The sequence below is a fragment of the Corylus avellana genome, chromosome ca1 (genome assembly GCF_901000735.1).
Source record: "Corylus avellana chromosome ca1, CavTom2PMs-1.0".
In the NCBI taxonomy this organism is placed as follows: domain Eukaryota; kingdom Viridiplantae; phylum Streptophyta; class Magnoliopsida; order Fagales; family Betulaceae; genus Corylus; species Corylus avellana.
Genome location: NC_081541.1, coordinates 37,423,672 through 37,442,437, shown reverse-complemented (window position 1 = coordinate 37,442,437; position 18,766 = coordinate 37,423,672). Strand labels below are relative to the sequence as shown.

The following is an 18,766-nucleotide window of genomic DNA, read 5'->3' as shown; positions in this document are numbered from 1 at the left end:
AACCCAAACAAGCATCCATGGGAGGGAGTTTTAAAGAGTTCGCAGCTAGAAGTTCCCATTGGTGGTTTCTGAGGGTGGCAGTGGAGGTGAAGTGGGCTTGTTTCAAAAGGGCAGTATATCTTTGAAGGTTTTGCTTTTAGGAATGGTTTTGAAGGAGATGACATAGCCAAGGAAGAGATGGGGTCCATTGATGGCTAAGATGGTAGTGAGGGAATCAGCTTCTATGATCAAAGGAGAGCAGCCAGGAGAAGAAACGAGTCTAATTGCCAAGAGGGCAGCATGCACTTCACCCAAACATGCATCATCCATGGGAGGGAGTTTCAAAGAGTTCGCAGCTAGGAATTCACCTTGGTCGTTTTTGAGGTTGAGATATCCAGTTTTGGAGATTAGTTGGTCAAGATCTTCAAGAGGGTTATCTATGGAGCATGATGGTAAGAAGAAAACAAAAGGAAAGAGAAAGAAAAGCTAGCAATCTCATCAAGCAATAGGTGTGTATACATTCATTATCAACATCTCATTATCAACATTCATTAGCAATATCACATTATCAACATTCATTATCAATATATCTAGCATTAGGTGTCAATATCTCAAATTGCAAACAAAGTTCATCCAATGCAATGTTCATCCAGTTTGTACTTCCTAGAAGGCATTAACAATTTATTCTAAGCAAGTATTAGCATTTCTCCTTAGTTGTACCTCCTAGCATTAGTGCATGCAATGCGGTGTTCATCCATTTTCTTCATGCTTGGTGAGTACCACTTTGCGCCTGCAAACCAAAAAATCAAGAAATTAGGGATTACCAATAAGAATAAATCATAGAATAAATGAGCAGAAATTGTGGACCAAAAAATCTTGAAATTAGGGATTACCGATAAGAATAAATTAGCAGATATTGTGGGCCAAAAAATCTAGAAATTAGGAATTACCGATAATAATAAATCATAGAATAAATGAGCAGATATTGTGGACCAAAAAATCTAGAAATTAGGGATTACCGATCAGAAATTATGGACCAAAAAATCTGGAAATTAGAGATTACCTTGGATCTGCCTTTGATTTGCGCTTAGGCTTCTTAGCCGTGCCATGATTTGATTGTGCCATCTTGCTCGTGAGTTGTTGGGCTTCGGCTTAGGCTTCTCGTGGTTGGGCTGTGCCATGGGAGGAAAGTGGGAGATTCCTGGTTTTGGTTTTCGTGAAGGGCTGAAATTGGGGGAAAAATGGTTTATATATCCTAATTTTTTTAAAAAGAAAAATTAGTCCTAATTTTTTTTAAAAAAAAAAAACCTAAGAATCTAATTATTGAAATTAAAAAAAAAAAAGGTAAGGATTAATGTGTTCTTAAAATTAAAATGCAAAATCAATCACTATTATTAACCTAAATTACAAATCACTCATTGTAGTATAAAAAATAAAAATAATTCTAAGGTCTTAGGAAAAAAATGAAAAATTTAATTCAAAAGTTTGAACTATTTAATCAAAAGTTAATTAGTTGATTCAAGTCATTAGAATATATATATATATATATATATATATATATATATATATATAGAGAGAGAGAGAGAGAGAGAGATTGATCAATCAGATAGTTGATTTTGTCATTGAATGAGATATATAAAAGATAAAAAAATTCATTTCAAATAATGTTAGGCACAATAGTAAAAGTATTAAGAAATACTGGAATTGCTTATGTTCACTTTAACTATAATGAAATTGAAAATCAGCTAATTCTGGAGCCTTAGTTTTTGAGATTACTAATTAATTTCATTGAATATATATATATATATATATATATCCTCAATGAAATTAATTAGTAATAATTTTTAACAAAAACTTATCTCCATCAAGATCTTATTAATAAGAGTTAAGATCCCGATGGAGCTTGTTAGACCATTCGGAGCGCCTATCCTTCTTATTTTTTGGTGCGGAATGTGTTCTGAAACAAATAAAACACAGTTGAAAAATATCATCAAATTACGAATTTGTTCAAACATTATGAACTCCAGACTACATTCATCTAATTATTTCATTATTTTCTTATCAATGGCGAGTTCCTCTCGGAATGACCTTTGAGCAGTTGTCCTCTGTACACAGGCTCCTGGTTTGAAGGTTCGGTAGAAGATCTTGGAGGACTGGTCTAGGAAGGGTGGAAATCATGAGTTTCATTCCGAACGGCAATTGGATCCCTTGGCTTCCAAGATTAAATGCACAGAGGAGTAACTTGCAAAGTTTTGGTCTCCTTCAAAGGGGGCGAGTCTAAAACATCATCCTCGGGAGCACCATCCTCGGGAACACCATCATATGTACGGGGCTCCCCGAAAGTCACAGCAACGGAACTGGACCGGATAGACAACACCAAGCTCGAAAGATGAAGTAGTGTCCCGAAAATGGGGATGCGTGGAAGATTTAGATGCAAAACTAGAATCTCTCGGGGCAGAAGTCTTAACCCCACTTGACTTGTTTGAAGCTTGAACAACTTTCTGTGCTCAGGTCTTCTTATAGCTTAAGGGCAAGCCAGATATTTTTGGACCGCTTTATCAGAAGTAAGAATCAGTCTCTTGGGATTTCCTTCACAGTCCAAGAAAACCTTCTCAATAGGGATCTAATATCCCAAATGCTCTTAGATGTAAAGCAAGACCTCTGTTTATGAGGGTAGTCCAAGCACAAAGACATCCTCACATCGGAGGAAGACATCCAACCAAACGGGCAAACCCTAGCAGATGAATCTCCCTTCTTTTGAACCAGAGGCACCTCTGGAGAATGATCGTCAGAGGCCTTGCCATCAAAAGATTGAGGATAGTGAGGAGAAGACATAATTGCCAAAAAGAAAAAGAGTTCTCAAGAAATTTCATAGACAAAAGTTCAGAAAGACTAAAGCGGTGAAGTATGGGAAAGAAGGGAAAGTTATAAAGAGATAAAACCTTGAACCTAGCAATAGAGCGTTTAATGTAAAACCATCATAAGCCTGCAGCCACGCCTAAACCGAGGGGGCTCGTGACATCCCTTCTCTCAAAAGATGCGACGAAGAACGCCATCCAATAGCCAACACCCGGCTCAAGAACCACACACTAGACACAACCCACTCGGAGAAAAACATATGGTAGAGGGAGCGGCGCATTTATGAGGATGCGTACAAAAGATTTGTAAGATCAAAGATCGCACCTAACCGCCGAATATCTCATACACGCGATTGTCAGGTTCCATAAATTGATAAAACAACAAAAATAACGGATTCAATAAGTTAAACCAAGCAAAATATCTGAAGAACTGACCATTTTAAGGAAATGGAGGAAACTGAGTATCAGAATTCTCTTCTCTCAAAGCATTGATAGAAGGAATTTAGGAGGTAACTATTACACATAAAAATCGCTCTAAAGTCTATGGACCCAAGGCCCCATAGTAGGACGTAAAAACCCAAAATAATATGACAAGCATAGCCCAGTGCTAGAGATATAGCCCAGGCCAAGTGAGTTTGGTTTGTTATCATTGTTAGCTCAGTTAAGTAGTTTCTCTTGCTTTGTCCTGCATGCTTACTGCCCATGTAACTAAAGAAATAGCTATGTGTGAGATCACATTCAGAAGTGAAAATAAATAAATAAATAAAATAAAATAAAACGTCAATTAATTGAAAACTGTCAAGTCTATGGTATAGTCACTTCTTTTGGTTTTAATGGTAATCTAGTAGGGTGGACCTGTTATGGATGTTATTTACCGGATCAAAATGTATTTTATCCTTTGTCAAAATAACAAAAGACATTATAAAAATAAAAATAAAAATAAAAAGAGTAGAAATTTATAATGGATGATCAATGACTAATTTGTGGAACTACAAATATGGATAAAACTAGAAAGAATCACAAAATAAGCAACATCTAGTAGCAGAAATTTTATCAATATCTGTCCAATAATAATAATAATAATAATAATAATAAATTTGTTTGGCTGGTATGCTAGTTAATACATATACAACATATGTACATATACAACATATAGCATAATGAATAAGTTAAAATGAACGTTTTATTTTCCTATCGAAGATGCTTGATCCGTAAGTTGAACTGATCATCTTAATCAGAGGGGGGAGCTGCATCAACACAAACAAGGTGACTGGGACACTAGCCAAACATATGATCGGATAGACCAACCATGATTGTTCACGTAACATAAGTAAAAGAGCAGCACAGAAGGCTATCATCATGAATGCAATAGAAAAGATAAGAGTGGAAAGTCCTATAATCATCTTTGTAGGTAAGGCTTTTAGGAAATCCTCTTCTGCATAACTTGATGTTAGGATTCCTAGGAACATCAATATTGAAGTTGCTGAGGAAAAGAGCGATAGGGAATCGAATACTATGAAGCGCATAAACCATTTTTCATTTTGGAACATTGGCAAGCCTGTGGTTTGGTCGTTGCCACCTGGAACGGTAAAGGCTGCAGCAAACATAATGGTGACAATGAGAGCGCCTACCACTGTACAAGAACTTGCTGTATCCTTCATTTGTTTCTCTCCCGCTTTCTTCATGTCCTTGTGCTCGCAGGTAAACAATTCCCAAGGAGTCAAACCATCTTTGTTTAAAGCTTTCTTAAGCTTGGGATTAACAATACTCTCTACCTCCTGCATTTGTTAATCAAAGTCTTAGAAGGAAAGGCTACCAAAAGGTATATAACATCACATATCAGTCAAAGAGTGATGTTTCCTCACTCCAAAAACAATTTTATTTTATGAAGATCCATTCATGTACTTAAATGCAGCAATTCCAATTACTGGAACATCTCATCTTATTTTAAACCCCACAGATACACAAATTAAAGGAACATTTTTGACTCCTTTATTCAAGTACATCAAAGTTTCAAGCAACGTTAATAACTCAATTTGCCCTTAAAAATAATTTAAGTTTTTTTCCCTATAATTTTTCAATCACCAACTGTAATCCTCTGTTCAATCCTAAACTTAAACAATCTGTCCTTGACAGTTCATTTTGTAAGTGTTTTTTAAACTTGAACAAAATTTAATTACATGATGCATGTAGCTTGCTTGCTAGATGTAATTTATCTACGTATAGATACATATATGTACCTATTTGTATAAGTGTATATTGGACATTTAAATATGTGCTAAGGATTTTAATGTTATATAATAAACAAAAAAGAAAAAAAAATTAATATATACAGATTTTATAAAAGAAATGAAACAAATTACACGTACAATTAATTATGTAAAATTAACGATTATACAAAGATCCATACATGTTTTATAGATTTAAATCTGAAAACTTGAGTGAAAATAGAATATATGATTAATCATAGAAGGGATTGCTAAATGTGGTTGTGGGTCATAAAACCAATAAGGGTATATAGTTTATTATGTAAACACACATATGACACATATAACTCCAAGGTAGTTTGATGGACACTTTTGTCCGAAACTTTCATAAAATGACAACTAAATCATAAATAAAATTATGAACCCATTTTAAGGTATTTAAATGAGGTACTCCTAATTAGAAAAATAAAATAAAAAATAAGCACTCCGCTAATTAGGGTTGTAAACTGCAATATATGGGCGGATAATACTTTTATTCATCATTTGCATTTGCACTTTGTGGATAACGGATTTTAGTACGACTCGCATCCGCATCTATCGAATCCGCCCATAACCGAACAGCTATTGGCCATTTTTTGTACTAATCGCCAGTGACATCCACAATGAATTTTTGGCCATTTTGAGCTTCTCTTATTTTTTTTTTGAAAAAAAAAAAAAAAACTATGAACTCAATTTATATATTGGGGTTGTTGATCAACTTGAAGTTGTTGCAGCTGTGGTTCTCTTTGTGGCAACTTTATGAAACTATAACACCTATAAGCCTCTATGTTGTACACATGGAGTTTTAATTTGTGAATAATACCCACTAGTTTCCCTATTAGTTTTCCCTAAATGATGTTTTAATTTAATAAAACCAAACAATTTTTACTAATATGTATGGGTCTGCAGAGGTGGATAATCCACCTCCACCTACCCATTTTTCGCTATCTGCCCACATATATCCAGATAGCAAATAGAGTATCCACTCACTTGGAATTAGGTGCTGAAAATCCGCCTACAACCCATACAAACGGGCAGACAGCAGATGTCGAGTGGTTTTTAACCGCCCATTTGAAAGACCCCAACTTCTAATTGCAACGTCAGAAGATTTCAATTTCTCAACTTGTGGTTCAAAAAGTAAAACTTTTCCACTGAAGTGCACTCTAGTTTTTATTGGTAATAAATACTCACCCCGAAAAAGAGAAGAAAACTACTTGTATCAGAAATGGGGTAAATGCAACTTGCGTTAAAAATAAAATTTTTGACATAACTTTCCTTTCTCCCTTCTAAATTTCAAGAATTTGGAACATTATAGCTAATAGTGCTGGGTATACCGAAGAAATATAAAGAGAGAGATATGACCTTAAACCATTGTAGTTCCCATTGCATCTGCAATGCTGCACCTGGGATGCGATTAAGGTGGGTAGAAGCTTGTGAGATCCCTGCCATATGTAATATATTGTTGTTGAAGTTATCTTGAGAGACGTATACCCTCGGGTGCTTCACATGAAGCTCGTATATAAGACTAAAGATTTTAGCCTGACGATACAGGACTGCACTCGGAAATATGGTTCTGCCTTTGTCATCATTGCACCACAAGAGCTCTGGAATTTGTTTCATTATTTCATCAACAAACTCAAAATTCCCTTCCTTGATAGCACGGAAGACAGCTGTATCAACGCAACCAATCTTCCTCGTTTCATCATTTGAAAATGATATCGCAAAACACATTTCCCGCCTAAGGCAAAGGCTCTGGTGCCTGTCCAACTCCATTTCATATAAATCCTTGATTCCTTCGCAAATTAGTAGTCAAAATAATTCCAACTTAACTAGATGAAACCATAAATAGCGGGAAAAAAAAAAAAACAAAACAAAAGGCATAATGAAGAAATTCATTAAATTCATCGAAAAATGAGATTAATTGAGTGGATGCAGTATACCGAAGACTAGGTTAAGGAGAGATGACACTTGTTGGTGCAATTCAGCTAGTACTGCAAAGTAAAAACAACACTTATCAGCATTAGAAAATTATTGCTAGAATTAGAATAAAGAATTTACAAATAAAATAAAATATATGTATGTAATTAAAGCAACTCGGTAGATTCAGCTAAATCTACAATCAACATTATAATCTACAATATGAAGCACCACCAGTTCACTATCATGTATTAAAGAATTTTGCGATATGTTCTAATCAGTATTGGTCGAGTTTTTAGCCTTAAATTTGTTAGCAGACACAAACCCTAAGACTTTTAGTTACACGGCCAGAGATGGCTTATCAAATGGATTTAGAGTGCACTTTTACGGTAAATTTGAGTTTTGAAACTTAGCTGATCTCCACGGTCCACCGTCTACCCCATCTAAATTATGTAGATTAGAAGCTATCTTAGTAGTCGAGACCATTTATGTTTTTTAATGAATACGAATAAACAAAGGAAGGAAGAAAACAACACAAGAACAGCCAACCAACCCTCCAAAGAAACAAACGAGGAACATTGCCTTAGTGCACTACAAAGAGACAATCAAGGCGAACAAAAAACAACAAAGAAACAAAGAAAACTCCATGCAGGGAAAACAAAACATATTGGAGCACTAACTCAAACAAAAATACTGGTGACGGGCTCGCCTTCCCAGGCAGTAGCTATGGCTCAAACCGGACATTCCACAGCGGGTGGGAACCCCGATAGTAACGCCCAAGGGGGGAAACTACACTGATTGCCCCTTCCCACCTTTTCAATTAAATAAAAAAAAAAAAAAAAGTAGAAAATCCAAAGCCAGACAAAGGAGTGACTCTGAGCCAATAGTTCATCCCAACAAGAAAAAGGTTAAGGCAGATTATACTTAGCAAAGAGAAATCACAAAACCCTTGTAGAGAAAGGATAAGAGAGAAGAAGATGATCAATGCTCTTATTGGCCTCAAAACATAAAGGGAAACTGTGATCCAGTGAGTGATGCCCAATAAAATAATTAAGGAGTTCATTATTAATAACCCCAAAACATAAAGAGAAGAATATGATTAATTAATAATAAGTCTTAGAGTGGTAAATAATTATATGTAAAGGTAAGTTGTAGTTAAAATAAATAGTAGGGGTGTAATGTGAAATTAAGAAAGATAGAATTAAAAAAAAAAATGGGGAAATAGTCTATTAAGCTATTTATAATTAAATATAATATTATGAATTAGTATGGTTAAGTATTATAATATGCTTATTTTTTATTATATATGGGTCTTAAGGTAAAGCCCAAAAGAAAACGAGTATTAAGTTACTCATGTTGGCCCAAAGATGAATTTCTATTTTGTGGCCCATTCTTTCCTAAACTCACTTAAGTGAGAAGGGCATTTTTGGGATTTCTGCACATTTTCCCTTCAACATCACTTGGCTCACATGAAGTGCCCCTCTTCTACCACATGTTGGTCTCTTCCCACTTAGAACACTAGCAATAGACGCCCTATAGCCCATTCTATTCCCTATGTTTAGAGAAAATCTAAAAAAAAAACAACAAAAAATCACTCACATCAGAAGCCTTAAATATAACCATCATCAAAGGGCATCTACAGTGTTTCTCAATGCATTGGAAAACACTGTAGATACTCAATGCATTATTTTAATCCTAAAATAATACAGCCTCTCTCCTCTCTTCTCACATGTTTCCCACTCCCATCTCCCTTCTCCATCGCTCTCTCTCCTCTTCTTCATAGCACCCATCTCCTTTCTCCTCCTCTCTCCCATCTCCACATGCCCATTTCCTGCTCCACATCATAGTAGAACCCAAAATTATTCAAAACCAAAGGCTTAATTTAAGGTCCAAGACCAGAGTGAGAAGAGAGCGTTGATGTAGATATATTGAGAGATCAGAAAAATCAAGAAAAGTCATAAAGTTAGAGGTAAATTAGACAAATCGAGAGTTTTATGATGTAGATATATGTTTACAGGCACAATACTTAGAGAAAAATGAGAGATCAGAGAAGAAAAAAAGGCGTGCAGGAGAGAAAGAAATCGGAGAAGAAGAAGACCAGAGAGATGTGAGAGAGAGAGAAAAAAAAAAAAAACAGAGAGAAGACGTGTGGGGGAGTGATGTTGCACATTCAAGCCCTTTAATTTGCATATGTTAATCTTATCGCCTCGCATTGTTATTTGTTTGATTTTGTTTTGTTTTTGTGGTTTTAGGTATTTAATAAAGATACCAGAAAATCATTGATTTTGGGTTCAAAATGCATTTCAAGTACTGTTGCAATTTACTATAGCGGGATACTGTAGCAAAGTTACTGTAGCTACAGTATGCTTGAGCGTAGCTACAGTGCACTCGAGCGCACACGGGTGGCAGAGAGAGCAAGGAGTCCGAAATTGCTAAGAAAAGTTCTTTTAGGTCTCCTAATCCAACTAGGACACTGGCCTACGATTTTTTTAGGGTTTTCTAGGGCTTCTAGGGTTTCCCTAGTCCCTATAAATAGGCATCTAAACTTGTAAAAAAGGGACACCGCTTCCTAGAGCTAGAAATCAAAAAATTGTGTTTGGAGCTTAGAAGATCATGATTGGGTAAACCATTTGTGGGGTATTGATGTAACCCTTTCCAAGCACAATGGTTTGATTGTATTTAATTTCTAGTTTTTCAATTTACGCATGTTGATTGTATAACTCTGAGAATTGCTACAACTGATTTTTGTTCTTCATATTAAATGTAATTATTCTTAATTTTCAAATCAATACTAGTAAAATTCTTATCTTATCTTAAAAAGTATTTTACTGTTATTGAACTCAAATCCTTCTTATTTTCCGTGATTATAAGAATGATGGTTATACAATGATTTTTAATTGACATGCAATCAATAGGATTAGATAGACCATACCTATGAAAGACAGATCGTACTACACCCTAGTTTAGTATAATTTAGGTAGACAATCCGTGTCAACCTAAGATGTAACGACCCAGAGAAAAAGGGTTAGCTATATCTGCGCTATCACCCTAAAAGGACTAGTCAATTTGGAGTTTCCCTAGAATTCATTATAAAGTCCAGTTTCACCTAGTAACTAGGCAATGTGGGACTTAGTACTCTATGTGGGCTTCTTCTCATCTTCCCAATATGGGACCGGGGTGTTACAAACTCCCCTTCTTAAACTCCTGATGTCCTCGTCAGGTCCACGTCATGCAGTGCTCCAGTACCACATGACCTGGCGTTACTAGATGGCTCTGATACCATTTGTAACACTCCACCTCAATGACACACAATATTGTTCGCTTTTGGTTCCCCCAAACTAGACTTCCCATAAGGTCACCCATCCCGGTACTACTTCAGCAGAAGCACGCTTAACTACGGAGTTCTGATGGGATCATGACCATCATGGCTTTAAAACACGTTGTTGTCATTAAGGGTGTAGTATACATTTAAGCATATCCTCATCTCCATACCCAGGCGATGTGGGACATCACAATCACCTTCTCTTAAGATTCAGCGTCCCTGCTGGCGACCTTCATGGGATTAGCCTATTCTTGGCATCCGCCCCAGCGAGTGCCCGCTAGCGACCTTCATGGGCTTGTGCACGCTCCCCTCATCTCAGGTTGGGCAATGGCTCTGATACCACTTGTAACAACCCAGTGAAAAGCGCTAGCCATATCTACGCTATCACCTCAAAATGACTAGTCAATTTGGAGCTTCCCTAGAATTCATTATAAAGCCAAGTTTCACCTAGTAACTAGGCAATGTGGAACTTAGCACTCTATGTGGGCTTCTTCTCATCTTCCCAATATGGGACCGGGGTGTTATATAAGATGAGTTATGCTATTCTATTGATTGTATGAAACTTATTAAAGAATTAAATAATTCATACTTAGGGAAGAAGGGTCATACTGCATCTTGGTGGTTAGGTGGACGATCCGTGCCAACCAAAGATGAATTATTTTTATTCTTCAATAATGTGTTTTCTTGTTTAAATTATAGCATGCATATAATGAATTTCTAGAATTAGATATGGTTAACCATTGATGTGCGGATCGCGGTGAAGTCAATACCCTACTCTCTCTCTCTCTCATATATTTACTCTTTTTCTTTTCGTTTATTTCATGCACTTTGAATCGACACAAACAAATCAAATCTCCTTTTAATTAAGTTAATTTTAATCTTTCGAATTTTGATAACAAACCCCTGCAGTCATTGAGGTTCTCCACCCTCAATATAGTCCTATCCTACGGGATTCGTCCTATTGCAAGTGGTAATTTTATAATTGATATTTTTAGTCACAAAAATACCACATCAGGGAGAGAAAGAGAAAAAAGTTTTTTTTTTTTTTAAGTAAATAAATATTATTTTAATGATATAGGAAAAAATTAAGGGAATCTGCTGTGGTGTTTATTTATATAGGGAAACAAAAAGTATTTTGGATCCTTAAACTTAGGAAAAATGGTTGGGTAACTGCTGTGAATGCTCTTAAGAAAAGAAAAACCAACCACCTGAAAATCACTTCTCCCCCTCTCTTCCTCTATTCTTTCCTTTTCTTCTCACCTCCATCTCCCTTTCTCCTATTCACACTCATGCATACAATGCAAGACCGAGAGAGAGAGAGAGAGAGACTTAGAGATGTAGAGTGAGAGAGGAGGACAAGATTCAGAGAGATAGAAGAAGAAGAAATCAAAGAGGATTCCGGCTATGGGTGTTAGTGAGGTAACCTTTTCTTGTAGTTTATGTTTTACCCATGAAATTAGAAGCTTGAAATCATGATGATTTGAGGGATTTTGATGGTCTGAAATTGATTATTTGTAGTATGAAGCTAAATCCCTAAAATTAATGTGAGGCTTTCCTGTATAGTGGATTGTTATGCATTATTCAAGCTCTAGGTTAGATTAATGGATTAAAACCCCAATTTTACTAATTGTTGAGATATGGGCATAAATCCTAATTTTGTAGTTTAAATTAAATTTGGGGCTTTTAGTGTATGAACACTAAGATTGCTATTTGGAGGAGTTAATTATATTTAGAGTGTTAATTGACCTTAGATTATTATGGGATCCATGGAAATTGGTGCTTATTGGGTTTAGATGCTAATATGTCATATGATAATTAGAGTGATTGTTGTATATTGGGTGCAAGTTGCTAAATTAAATGGATTAGGAAGAGAGTGATAATATGGTTAGATAAACTTCTTAAGATGTTAATTGTAGTTGGATGATTCTAAAGTAATAAGAATGTTATAACCTTGGGTGTTTTAGTGTAAAGCAATTGATTAGAATAAGGTTTTAGTTGAGTTGGCTTATATAGAAGGTCTTTGGTGCTTAGATAGTTTTAAGAAAGTGAAAGATGCTACTGGAGCACACGAGTAGCTTATACGTAATGGGGTCTAGAATTTGATAGCTTAATCAAGTTTATGATGCAATTAATTGCAGGCATGTACATAATATTGGAGGCTTAGGACTGAATCAAGCCCTCCAATGTGTAGTATGAAGTAATTGGATCAAGAGAGCATTCCGAAAGGAGCTAATGAGTGCGAGTACTTGAGTCGTAAGTCACTTGCGGGTTACTAAAGGTAAGTATTTTACTTACTGAGCCAAGATACTATATTTTAATGTTTTGTTGATTTAAATGTTTTAAGGTTTAGTAAGTATTTCCACTTACTCAGCAAAAGAAATGACTTTAAAGTTGACTTTCAAGCATGATATGATTGTTTAAATCCGAGCCGATGATATGTTATGATGATATATGATTTATGATTACTTTCAATGATAAATGAATATGTGACATGATTTAAGAGATATTTCATGAGAAATTACTATGACTTTACAAGTGTTACATTATGTTTTATAAATTGAGTTGATGAAAGTGATGTTGATCATTTAAGAATGATTGAAAAAGGAAAGCTAGTTTTATTATTATGCAAGATGAGCATGAGCATGAATGAGAATAAGATGTGAATGATGAAATGTAATGATATGGTGTCATGATGACACGCGATAATGATAAATCTAAATTATGGGGTCAAGAACCATAATACCTAAGTTATGGGGGTTAGAACCATAACGCCTTAGTTACAGGGGTCAGAGTTGTAATACCTAAATTACGGGGGTAAATAACCGCAATACCTAAGTTATGAGGGTCAAAACCATAACACCTTAATTACAAGGGCTAGAACTGTAATACCCAAATGTGCGGGGATCAAAACCATAACTATTAATAAGGGAAGGGAAAGATGAAAATGACTGAAAGCATGCATGTCATATGTTTTATGATTCATGATGTGATTGATATGATATTTTATGCTAGATGTACTAGTATGGATGTGTGACTGAATGAAACAAAGCATATGCATACTTTTACAGCTGGATTGCACATGATGTATTAAATGTTTTCATAAGTGCATTGTTTACTTCATTAGCTATGAAATGGTTTTAAATGTAATGTTGGGTAGCTGTTATTGTAAACTGATGTAGAAAGTGAAAAGTCGGCTTATTGTGAAAACTTAGTAATTTTTATACTTACTGAGACTGTGGACTCATTAATCCACCTATGCAAATGTGGTTAACTCTATGATCGCATAGACATTGTTGGTGTTGCAGGTTGAGAGATTAGCATTTGTCTCACTTTGGCTTTAAAGTTTTATGTTGGAAGAATTCAGATGACCTTAGATTGTGGTATCTGGGCTTGAGCTTAGCCCTCTTTTGTATACTTATACAGCTGCCTTGTGTGGCATGTCATTGTAATGTTGTATATTTATTGAAGATTTAGATGTAATGATTGCATAAGATGTATTAGTTGCTGTGGGCATTTTATTAATAAGCCTATCAGGTCAATTCATGTAAAGAATATTTACAGATTATTTTCACTGCGTTATTATTCAAGGATATAGTGGTAATATCTTGTGGCTATTGTGATAAAATAAAAGTAATTTACCCAATTTCGCCCTTGTATTTTGGGCGGGACATTACACAGTGAAAGGCCAAAATAATTAATCGGGGGAAGGGTATTGAGCCTTTTTCTTACTACCAACCAACGAGCCATAGCATGGTGTAGGAATCCTACTAGAGAACTAATTTTTTTTAATGCCAAGAAAAGAGGAACCCTTGCGATTAGGGCGGCAAATAAACTGAATTGTTCCTAAACCCCTCAAGTTGGACTCAAGTTTAGTTATTTTATTAGACGAACCGAGCTTGAATAGAAATTTAGACTTGTTTATTTAATAAACTGAACTTGTATAAGCTTGGTTTGACTTATATAAGTTCCTATAAACTCGTGTGGTTTCATTTTTAAAGTATTATTTTTTAACTATGTAATAAGAATTTAAAAAGATAAAAGGGAATTCTTTTTTTTTTTAATGTGATATATATAGCTTGAATTATTGTGCTTGTCATAAGACTTGATATAAATGTAGCGCCCCAAGTATTAATCCCAAATTTGTGAGATATTAATTTGATAATAGAATTATATTAATATTAGTAATAGGCATGATATTAATTTAAGGATAACATTCCAATTAATTAACCAACTAGTTCACTTGGAACTAGAAGAAGACTCCCCAATGAATCACACTTTCACGACACTTCTCCTGAAACCAGGAGCCCACACAAGCCCAAAACTAGCCGATTTCGCTCCTGAAAACAGCAGCTTCTCAATTTTCATACAACATAATGGCAACCATGAAGGCACCATGAATTGGCTCATGGTCCATTGAAGGATATCGAGCAACATGAGCGCTTGATTGACTCCAATTGATTTCATAGAAAAAAAAAATGGAGAAGTCCACATATTTCTCTCAAGTATGAACTTATAGGCTGTCAACGGGAAGATATTGTCAATATTTTGATAGTTTAGGGGAACATTATTGCAATTAAAAATTTAGAAGAAATATTGTGAATTGAGTGATAATTGATTGATTTGGCCGAAGACATGTTTTATGTTGAGTTTTGGCCGTTTACTTTAAATGTACTAGGTAGTCTAGGTTGGAGCTAGCTTGAGAAAATGGTGATTATTTAGTTATATATATTAGAAAATGGTGATTGACTTGGCATGATATTAGTCTCTAGATCTTTTTATTTTTTTTACGTGAGTCCTACATATGTACTAAAATTAGAGTAAACGGAAGTCTTTTAAGGCTTGTTTGGAATTACATTTGAGAGGTTTAAAAGTGCTTTTAATACCCAAAAAGTTCATTTGAAGAAAAAAGTATTCGTTTGATAAAAAAAATTAAAAGCGCTTTAAAATGGTTCAAAAAACCTAAAAATTGTCAAAACGCACTTTTTGCTAAAAATTAAGCTTTTGCTCAAAAGCTCTTTTTGACTTAAAAGCTGTTTTTGACTTAAAAGTTCAATTTCTCAAACGCAATCTCAAACATGCTCTTAAACTAGAGTGGGTGGAGCCCTATCCTATCAAATTATAAGCTGATATGATTGTCTCATACTTCGCTCTTCTTGTAGATCATTATGTGACGTCTTTTGATAGTTCATTATCGGCCTTGTCACATATATTATATATTATAGTATATTAAAAATTTTTATTAAGTTAAAACTTTTGGATAATTAAATATACAGATAACTATTTAAATAAAATGTTATCTCTTTTGGTGTTTCATCAAAAGTTGTCTCTCTTAATAGAACGAAGCAACGTTTGATTATAGGTAACGGTTTTGTTCTATCTATAACTGAGCCTATAATTCTCCATCGGTCACAACATTAAAATGCATGTGAAACAAATATCTGTTCATTTATCTCTATTTAAGTATATTGTGAGGATTCTTAGATTCTATAGATTCACTAATTCTACAGATTCGCAAATATTTAGATTTGGTTATTCAATTCAAGCATTTAAACAACAATGACCAGAGGTTAGTGCTTTTTATTTCGTGTTTAAATGTTAATCTCTCCCAAATTCTTCCAATATTTTTGTAGAGGAGCAAAGAAATTTCTGGCTTGATGTTGGCAGCATAAAAATAAAAGTGGTTACTGGATTACTGTTTTCTATGACAAGAGGGAGTCATTGTTTTATTATTTTATCAGAACAGAAAAAATGAATTAAGTTGCCAAAATTATGATTCTCATTTCTATGACAAGAGGGAGAGAAATTTTGGGCAAAAACATACCTGATCCCAAAGATAAAGTAAATTTATAGCTTTCGCGCCTTTCTTGTTCTTCAATGTTCAAACGAATTTCATTCACATCAGCGTAAGCGTCAATCCTATCGTCAATCCTTATACCTTTCAGCAAAATGGGTGAATGAAGTAAGAATTTGATAGTAAATCTCGCATGATCAATTTTCTTTTAAGTAATTTTCAAATAAGTAATGTTAAATAAAAATATACTTTTTTTTTCGTAAAACTTATATAATATTTTATATTTGGCCCTATCCTAGCCTGTGTATGTTGTGCAGTGCTCGAAAGGTAACACAAATAGAAGTAGACGTGACGGTCAAATGCGAGCAAGACATCGCTTTACGAAATAAAAATATTTTTGTATTTTTATTTCTTTATTTTTCTCCAAGTACTTTCGAACTTAGCATATATTAGTAGATCTATATTCTTTTGAAATTAAGTTTTGATATATTAATTAAATTTTTTGTTTTTTCAGAGTTATTTTTCTACTTGCATTTGGAGAATTAAGGTTTTTCTCTTCTATATTTGTTATTTTATCTCTTCTTGAACTCCCTTTTCAATTTTTAGTTTGAATTGTTATCATACACTGTCAGGACAATCATAGTTCTATCCAGTGTCATATACATGTTTAATGTAATGAGGCTAACTTCTTATATTGATGAGATAAAGATATGAGAAACCACTTTTTTTCTTTTCTTTTTTTCTTTTATATATAGATTAGTTTGATCTTATAGGTTTTTTTTTCCCCCCAAATGTATAAAACAAGTCGATTATTTCAGTTTTAGATTTGTGCAAAGTTGTGCCCATGTGCATACAAAATATAGTATAACTGATCCTGTGGAAGTCAGATTTTTTTTAATTTGTTTATAATTTAAAGAATATCTTAAAACATCCTGATTGCCCGAACAATAACTGGTGATAATAGTCTATATAATTTGCTTTTCTACTTAACATAAGCATTTGGAATCACTCAAGTAATAGTATAATCTTCTCATCAAGTCGGTAATTAAAAAGTTAAGAGTAATAGTATTAATTTAACCATGTTTTATGTGTGTGCGTCGTAGTGCTGTTAAATTTGGTATCACATTCTTTTATATTTAATAGCATATGAAATTATAAGAATGTTTTGATAAATTATATATATAGTTACAAGTTAATATTATTTTTGGGGAGTTTTAATGCATGTGGATTGGTGTTTCAATTCCTCAAATCGTTACCTCTTCACCCTTAATCAGTTTATCCTGTGCAGTGGTGCCGTTTGTTTGGGTGTAAAATCTTTTGGGTGTTTGGGGATGGTGTTATGTGAAACGTACGTAATCCTTATAGAATTAATTAAATTAATATATATTGTTTGTGTGTGCATTCATAATACCAGAGCAATATAATGAAAAGAAATAAGAGAGTGATACTAACAGTATTTGTAGATCCATCGTTTCCAAAACACAAGCTGATTTTCACTCGGGAATGCATTAGGCGTAGAAGCCAAGGCATACAAAGGGGAGACCTTGTCTTTGTCTGGAACAAGAGTCAATTTTGCTCCATGAGTTCTGATTAAATGTAGAGCAATATCTGTTGTGTTGTACCAGCGTAAAAAAATATAAATAAACACAATTAAGTGGAAATTATAAATAACGGCCATCAATGGATATATAGTTAAAGGAGAAGTAGTTAATTACCAAACGTCCGGGTATATATAGCCTTCGTACAAACTGTAGCACCGCTGATGCCTTTTTTAGGACTTAGATCTTCCTCTGGAGTGAGAGAATAGAGATAGCGAGCCAATTTTTTATACCCACCTTCAATAGCAAGAGCAACTGGAAGGCGTCCATCCACGTCTCCAATGCTGATCAAGTGATTGTTCTTTGTAAGCATGTACTTTGCCATCCGGTAGTTACCAGCAAAAGCTGTCTCAGCTAGAGCTGTCCAACCATCATTATCTTGTATTTCCAAGCTTTCTTTCGACATTTTATCAACCAGCTCCTCCACTATATCCTCATGTCCACAAGCAACAGCAATGTGAAGAGCTGTCTTGCCCTGAGCTGTGATCTTCTCATTCATTGCGTCGTTGGGATAATCATTGAAAGCGAATAAGGCCTGTACATCAAACAATCTTCCACGTTGCACGTTTGCAACTAAGCGTTTATATTTATCAAAATGCCCATTGTTGTCCGTCCCTGCCAAGTTTCTCTTTGTTGTCATTGAACGAAATGAAAGGAAATGATGATCTTTCTGTTGATATTAAATTTCAGAATTAACTAAAATATATATAGAGGCCATCACAATTTGTACGTACAAGATGTATGCCACGTCAAGGCAAGCATCTGCCTAGCTATAACGTCTTCTTTATAGATGCTCAAACTTGGATGGCAGCATCTAATTATAGAAGTAATATATGAAAGGAACGACCATTAAAGTTTAAGAGCTTCAATATAAGTGAGATATTTATGCTATATAATGTTTTGTAATATTTGTTTAAACAGACAAGTATTCACGTTGGGTTGTGTTTCATATATTGATGATTAATAACAAGAATCAAGATTACAATATTTGAATATTTACAATTGTTTAATCTGTACTATTTGAATTCAAACTAAGTTATGGATAAGGATGTGTT

The 18,766-nt window shown here is 34.5% G+C and overlaps 1 protein-coding gene across 1 annotated transcript; it reads right to left on the bottom strand.

The window, feature by feature from the left end:
• Nucleotides 1-4,006: 4,006 nt before the first annotated feature.
• Nucleotides 4,007-18,351, bottom strand: LOC132171506 (protein ACCELERATED CELL DEATH 6-like). The gene is made up of 7 exons (XM_059582836.1): nt 17,829-18,351; nt 17,566-17,721; nt 16,144-16,257; nt 8,730-8,831; nt 7,024-7,074; nt 6,446-6,876; nt 4,007-4,615 (listed from the first exon to the last, which is right to left on the bottom strand). Exons 1-7 carry the CDS (start codon nt 18,349-18,351, stop codon nt 4,007-4,009), a joined length of 1,986 nt encoding a protein of 661 aa, XP_059438819.1.
• Between the last annotated feature and the right edge of the window lie 415 nt (nt 18,352-18,766).

Bases quoted from the DNA above. Each gene is read 5' to 3' on its own strand.
- LOC132171506 (XM_059582836.1), bottom strand. From the start codon at position 18,351: ATGACAACAAAGAGAAACTTGGCAGGGACGGACAACAATGGGCATTTT. The intron at 7,075-8,729 runs GTGAGAAGAGAG...TTTACTTTGCAG, and splicing joins GAGATGGGAGTGGGAAACAT to TACTAGCTGAATTGCACCAA. The intron at 6,877-7,023 runs GTATACTGCATC...TAATTTGCGAAG, and splicing joins TCTCCTTAACCTAGTCTTCG to GAATCAAGGATTTATATGAA.